Source organism: Rhododendron vialii, chromosome 6a (genome assembly GCF_030253575.1).
Source record: "Rhododendron vialii isolate Sample 1 chromosome 6a, ASM3025357v1".
NCBI lineage: Eukaryota > Viridiplantae > Streptophyta > Magnoliopsida > Ericales > Ericaceae > Rhododendron > Rhododendron vialii.
The window spans coordinates 26,183,741-26,191,127 of NC_080562.1; the positions used below are offsets into that span (position 1 = coordinate 26,183,741).

The 7,387-nt window shown below is 37.8% G+C and overlaps 1 protein-coding gene across 3 annotated transcripts; it reads left to right on the top strand.

Annotated features, from left to right (window-relative positions):
* The first annotated feature begins 1,462 nt into the window (after positions 1 to 1,462).
* Positions 1,463 to 4,012, top strand: LOC131329965 (uncharacterized). Of its 3 annotated transcripts, none has more exons than XM_058363414.1 (3): positions 1,667 to 1,844; positions 2,022 to 3,422; positions 3,647 to 4,012. In XM_058363414.1, exons 2-3 carry the CDS (start codon positions 3,070 to 3,072, stop codon positions 3,693 to 3,695), a joined length of 402 nt encoding a protein of 133 aa, XP_058219397.1. In that variant the 5' UTR covers positions 1,667 to 1,844; positions 2,022 to 3,069; the 3' UTR covers positions 3,696 to 4,012. The 3 variants fall into 3 exon arrangements, 2 of the variants coding, with proteins under 2 accessions (XP_058219397.1, XP_058219398.1); XM_058363415.1 differs by having other exon boundaries at positions 2,027 to 3,422; XR_009200898.1 differs by lacking the exon at positions 2,022 to 3,422 and having other exon boundaries at positions 1,463 to 1,844.
* Positions 4,013 to 7,387: the final 3,375 nt, after the last annotated feature.

Genomic DNA, 7,387 nt, shown 5'->3' on the forward strand with positions numbered 1-7,387 from the left:
GGCTTATTAAAATATAAAAATATGCAATATGGATCTTGTTTGAAAGATCTCAATAAGATCTTTAATACAGTGTAAAAAAATTGAAAAATTATTTTTCATTTACGTTATTTTTTAGTTTAAAAATGTGAAATAAGTACTTATTTTTTAAGAATGTGGTCTGGAACGGGCTCTTAGTAATGTAAGGGATTTCGGATAGTGTGCGAAGAATATTATATATAGTCCCCCATTGTTTTAGAGTAGAATGGGTGATCACTTAATAACATTTAGAACCTTTTCACTTCTTGCCAAATTGATTTTGAGATGAATATAAAGTTTCCATATAGTGTTGTGTGTGCCCTTGGCAGGGGCATGCGGTGGTTCCCAGACATTCTAAGAAGGGACAATTAATAGGCATGTAAAAGTTTGATTGAACGGAACAACATTTTCATTTCACTACATTGACATGACAAAACGTTGACTCTCGATAGGATATCAAACCTAATTAAACGAAGAACTCCCCAACACATACACCTGTACTTTGCACAGGGTAAAAAAGACAGAGTAGTGATGAAGAAATAGAAAGCTACCATAAAATAAAATAAAAAAGAGCATCTACACCTAGAATTGTTTCAGTCACGTTCTATCAAAAAGCTTTTAGCATTCTAATGCTCACATAATTCTCTTGTTCAGATTAGATGCTTAAAATTTCTTGGTGGAGACTGTGGAGTAGGTAGTAGCTCCTCTCTAAATGACAAAATAACATACAATCTCCTACTCAAACTTGGATCATCATCATAACCAATAAAAGAGAACGAATAAAGAAATTAACTTTGTGCATATGCAGTTTAATTTAAATGGAAGCAGCAAAGACCCTCGAGCCCAATACTGTCTAACGAAATTAAGGAGCACAAGATTAATGGAGGAACACAAGAACAAGCGGTTTAACACTAACCACCACTGAATGCCTTTACCATAGAATATCCATTCAAGATTAACGAAATTTTTTCACCGTTCAAAAAAAAAAAAAATAGAATTCACGTGAAAAAGTAATTTAGGCAACAAGGGTGGGAGTGAGAAGTCAAGTGATATAACATTAGTGAGATTGGTGACACACCTTTTAATTGAACATACTAAGGATTAGTAAGTAACCTGCCGTATATATTTTGTTTGGGATGAGACTATAAGGTCACATGCCTAAGGATTTGAAGAAGTGCATATCTTTCTTTTTAGTATTGCTCGCAAAACATTGAACATCTAAGACTATTGTGCATATCTTCAATTCCATGTTCTAGCACCTAGAAACCCTTAACATTTTGTTCCACCGTTTTAATTTAACAGAAATGGACGGAGTGGTGGTTAATTGATTAACGGAAGGATACTATAGGAGTAAAATTGAAATTTATTAAAGTTTGGAAGCCTATAAGACATTGAGTATAAAGTTAGTTGGTTAAGATAAGAAATGGGCATTTCATTTGATCCGGGTTCAAATCTGACTCCCCACTCTCATTTCCCCCCACATAGAATAAAGATCTATTTTCTAGGGTTTAAAAAAAAAATGAAAAGGGCTGAATCGAGAATTCTTGACAAGTTTAAATGTGTGATTAACATTTGATCAAGTTTTGGGTGTTTACAGAGGATATTGCAGTCAGGGTTTAGTTTTTTTTTTTAATATTTCCTTAAAAGTTCTCCCCTAGAGCAGAACAAGCTTCCAAAATATCTTTCCCTTTTCCTTTATCTTTCTTTGTTTAATCGAATTCTTCCCCTTTTCATTGAGGCATTGGATAGCCTTGAGAGAAGCGTTGGGTAAATGGCGGCTATGGAGATGAGCTCCGGGATATGCTTTCTTCTCTTTCTCGTTATCTCAGGTAGGCTCAAGTATTACGTTGTTCCCTTTTCTTTAATGTGTCTCTCTCTCTCTCTCTCTCTCTCTCTCTCTCTCTCTCTCTCTCTCTATATATATATATATATATATATATATATATATATATATGTTTGTGCACCGTGTTTTCTATTCACTGTTTGATCCTCATTTATTTGGATAGTGAAGAAGACTCTCAAGCTCCACAAAAAGGGTTTTAAAGGCTGAAAGTTAATAGTAGTAGTACTAGCAGAGCAGGGTTTTCCTTCATCTCTGAGTTTCAAGACAATGTTGTTTTAGTTCACTCAATATCTCTCCACTCCCTAAAATCCCCAAATCACAAGATTTCAGTAAAAAAAAAAAAATGGCAGACTATCTTCCCGAAGATGTGTTAGTCAACATTTTTCACTAGACTAGCCATAAAAACCCTTTTGCAATGCACATCTGTCTGCAAATCATGGCATTCCCTTATCGTAAACCCTAGTTTCATCCATTTCCACCTCAATCGACAGCCTACTCAAACCTATAACAAAGCCCACCACCTCTTGATTGTGCGAACCTGCTCTGATGAAGGCGGGAAAGAGCTCTACTCCCTTAGTCCCTTCACTATGATTACGAAGCATTCGATGAGTATGCCAAGCTCCATTTCCCTTTCAAGAAGGCTTATAGTGAGTTCTATCGGATAGTCAGAAGCTGTAACGGGGTTCTGTAACTCACGGACGATCAACATTCTTATGTGGACAACACAATTCTTTGGAATCCCTCGATTCAGAAGTGGGTAACTCTGCTGAAGCCTAGGGTTACCTTCTCTTCACATGGATCATTCGATCATGCGATTGGCTTCGGCTTTGATGCCAAGTCCAATGACTATAAGGTGGTTAGGATTGTCCGTCTTTATAATTTCTGCTCGAAGGTTCATCTAGAGATTGATTTGTACTCACTGAGCATGGCACTTGGCAGAACATTAGCCATTTGGGTCTTCCTTATGTGTTTAGGGGAAGGGCAATTCAAGCCTATTTGAATGGGGCTGCTCATTGGATTGGAGCGGATATAGAAAGGCAATGCATGATGATTGTGTCGTTCCATATTGGTGATGAGTTGTTTCACAGTATGTCACTAGCAGATGAGATACCATTTGAGCCTTGGTTTCTTAGGCCTGCTGTTATTCAAGGATCACTTTCTATGGTACAGGAAAAGGGGTATAGTTACGGAAAAATTGGTGCATATCGGTGATGAAAGAGTATGGCGTGGCAAGCTCTTGGACTAAACTTCTTGATGTGGGTATTGGTGAAGGAATTGACAGGTTAATTGGTTTCCAAAAGGAAGGAACACTCCTGATTGATGCCCGAGGGGATCTCATATCTTTTAGTCCTGTAGATGTACTAGGAAAGGTGCTTGGAATTCGCTGCAATACAAGCAATTGGTATAAGTTCTCACTCCATACAGATGCTTATGTGGAAAGCCTCGTTTTACTTGGAAGTTCGGAGCAAACAAAGGAAGATGAAGTTGCCTGTGAAGAAGAAAAGGAGGTTGAAGTTGGGTGTGGTGAAGAAGAAATACAAAATATACAAGCAGCAGGAACCAGGCATTACGCACTTCCCAATTAGCCTTAATTCTGTGCATATGCTACTCTTGTCAATGTCATTCCCCATTGTTAATGCTTTGTATTTACACGAGGCTGCAAATGAATGTTGTAGCCATATCTATGTTCCGAGCTTGATATTGATCGATTTTATAAGTTTAGGACTTGTTTAATTTGTAGTCTTAATTGATATTGTGATTCTAATGTTAGGAATTGCTGTTTGTTAGGGTTGTGGTGGGACGACACAGTCAATTTGAGGCTGCAAAGAAAGGTTGAGAAGGGTTGCAAGGAAAGAAGCAGCACGATGTACCTCTTCATCCTCTAGTTCTTTATCTAGTGAAGTAAAAGGAAATAGAAAAAAAGAAAACAAGAAAAAACTTTATGCTCTAATCTTGCTACTAGTTTGCTTAAGGTTTTTGAGAAGGTATTTTTGCACTCTGCTGAGTGTAATCAAGGTGATTGTATGGGACATAGACATTGGTAACTCTCTCTTCACGGGGTTAACTTATGTATCTTACCTTCATGATAATTTGGAATCGTAATCGCATTTGATGCTCATATTTGTCAATGATATCTTTCGCCGTTGTTCATAATGGGTCACGTTTTGTTGCTTTTAGCCTTTTACACTGAAGATATCGATAATTTGTATTAGTATTATGTCATTCCGTCTATGTAAATTTCATTCTTAATGTCATTCTGGCTGCGTAAATTTTGTCTTCTATGCATCCTATGCCCTGCTAAGGCCTTGGCTCTATTGCGAGTAGCTTGTTTGGAGGTAGAAATGTAGAGGCAAAATGACCTCTCTTTTTTTCAAAGTCAAAGACATTTGACGGGAAAAAATGGCGTATGGATAGCTTCAGGATATCTAGTTTCCAAAGAAAAGCATCGAAAGAGAGATCATAATTTCATATCCTAATGGTAACACATCAAGTTAATTCTATTCTGAAGAGTTGTCTTCGTTATGGCTTGTTAAACTAATATGGGAGACTCTTTTACCAAATTATTATCTCCATTCTGAAGAACCTGTCTACTTATAGGACAATTCTTAGTTGTGGTTATTATTAACTATTAAGTAACTGAGACTAGGTTATTATGATGGCCATTTTTCAAAAAATCTGGAGAAACATTTTCGATGTTACTATTTGGCTCCAGGAAAAAAAGAATGATTTGTTGTCCAATAAAATAACAGGTTAGGAACAAGGTTCCATGAGGCTTAGTCTATGAAGCACCAATACTCTTAGAGGTTGCCGCATTAGTGCCGACATGCCGGGGACACCGAAAAAAACGTGCCATTAAATGTAATTAAATTATCTCATTGGGACACGATGGGGACACAGGAGAGACTCGTAGGGGTTAAATATGTGATCTTGAGGGGGATAAATATGGTCTATAGCAAATATTTTTTCCGGAAAGTGTAATATGAGCTAGGTATATATGGTACTCTATATATATTCAGGCTTTCAAATATAACTCCGTTTCTACTGGCTCGTATATACATATTCTAGTCGTTCTAGGATCAACAGTTGTAAACTCAAGTTGCAAGCTCCATATATCTTTTCCAAATCAAGATCTCTGTGTTTTCGTCCCTGCTAGCTCAGTTACCAGACAACAAACTCCGTTCTCGAAAGCGCTCAGTCTCAAGCTCAAGCTCATACGCTATCTAGGCGATCCCTTCTGCCGTCTCCGTGCCATCATTTATTTTTAGAAATCTTGTGTCCCGTGTCCGTGCTACATAGGGCTTAGTTTTGTGGCAATTTGATTTAGACTGGGTTGACATAAAGACCAGTCTAGTTTTTTTTCATTATTTGCATCTCTACCTTTTGCTGCCATTTCAGTACCTAATGTGATATTGGAAGATAAAGTTTAACCCCCAACACCTATATGTTACTGGGAGGACATGGGTCGATGCATGTCCACGTTACTTATTAATGTACACTTAGCATTTATCCTAGGGGTGTTTATTTGGCTTCCATGGTTTGATGAGAAGTATGAGAACCCTGGCAAAAGTTTCCGATGTTTTGTCCTCTGTAGTTGTTATAGAACAACTGAAGTTGCTGATCGTACTTTTGTATGTTTGGCAGCAGGGGAAACATAATGGTCATATATACAAAGGTTTTTGCTACTTATTTCCCTGTTTCTAAATGTGCATCATATATTGGTATCTGCACTCCGTGTTATGTCGTGTGAGATATCTCTTGGTCCAGGACTGCACAAGGGGTAGGTATTAGTCATGGTATCTGCACTCCATATTAGTCATGGTCTGAGATGTAAAAAGAATGGTCGGCACTTGTTTTGTAAAAAGACGTAACATCCAGTTCTTTGCTAATTGTATGTCATATGTAGTTTGACAATTGGTTATCACTAGACAGGCCTTGAATTGGTGATGCAGGATAAAGAAGCTTGTGTGAAATCGCTTGGACTTTTTTGAGTAGATCTCGAAAGAACCATGAAAGTCAAAGATAAAATGGAACTAAGAGTATGACAGAATAGCTTTTCTGCGTGCATTACTTCATTCGCATACTCTCTCTCTCTCTCTCTCTCTCTCTCTCTCTCTCTCTCATGAATATACACCTCGAATTCACAGATTTGAAGGAAGTGCTACCACGATTCGTGGATTCTTATGTAGTCACCAATGCAAATTATGTAACCTTAGAGCGTACTTGGGATTTTCAATGAAGAATCTCGGGCTCAAATAACGTAGACACCATAAGTGATGTCAGGGCAGTGCTTAGAACTTAAGGTGTCCCATATTACTATAGCCTCGGGCTGTTTGGTGACCGACGTGGGATTGGTAATTGTGGCAAAGGAACATGGGTTTTTCTATAGTACATTCAGCTTCTATAGAACATTTTTAAGGTGTTCTTTTCAAGATCAGAACGTAGGTGTTCTTTAACTCCAACTAGCATGGGATTGCACAGGATTGAACATTTTTTATGCTTAACTGGATTGAACATGATTTTTAAGATACGAACATAGGTTTTTTGGGTGGATTGTAAGTAAATTGTTTAAGACCATGTATATATTCATGTTATTGAGATGCTCCAGCTGCAAGGGTATTTTTACAAGAGGCACTCTTGCTCTCGTTCCCGCGCAACCAACTGGTTACTTAGAGGTTTATGTTTGCACTTAATTGCGCATTATGATTGCGTTGTGTCAACAACCATGTATGTACATCGAACCATAACATAACCTCTTAATCTAAGCTGTTGTTGATGTTGGTCACGTGCATTTCCAGCTTGTCTTTTGATGATGGAACAAAGATTGCAATACTCGTGGTCTATGTTTTAACAGTGTTCTAAAACAAAGAATTAATTGCTGGCGGGGGGCCTATCCGACTAGATCCGACTAATTGCTATGAACGGATTAATCGCCAATTACTAGATGCAATAAGCCTGATATTTTGGGTCGAAAGCTGCAAAAGCGAAGGTGCAGGTTGGTAAATTAAGCAATTATCTTCTACATAACTGCTGTAGCGCTACATATGCTTGAGACTGACTTCAATGTGAAATTCTTCTGAAGCAAATGAGTCTGAATATCTTCAGAACAGTTGTAGGTTATGTAACTGTGAGGTTTCCATGACATTGCAGCTTGCAAATTAGACTTCCCAGCAATTTATTTAGTCCGAAAAATTTACCAGATTTACCGAATGGCTCTTTTGTTGCAACTGATTTCGTTTTACGTGTACATATGTTTTTTTTTTTGTAAACTCTCGGAGTTCGTTCAAGAGTTTTTGTTGTTGCCTTTGGTCGCTGTTTATGACCCGTAAATGAATTAAACTTGCAGAAACATATCTGATTATTTGGAACTGTTGGTTCTCCACCTCTTTCTTATTGGAAAATGATATGGCGCATTCCTTCAATGCTACGAATCCAGCAGCACTTTATATGGCTGACCATCCGGCAACGAATCAACGCTCTTGATTACCTTGTGCGCGCCGTAACACATAATCCATTGTAATTCCTTCCCAT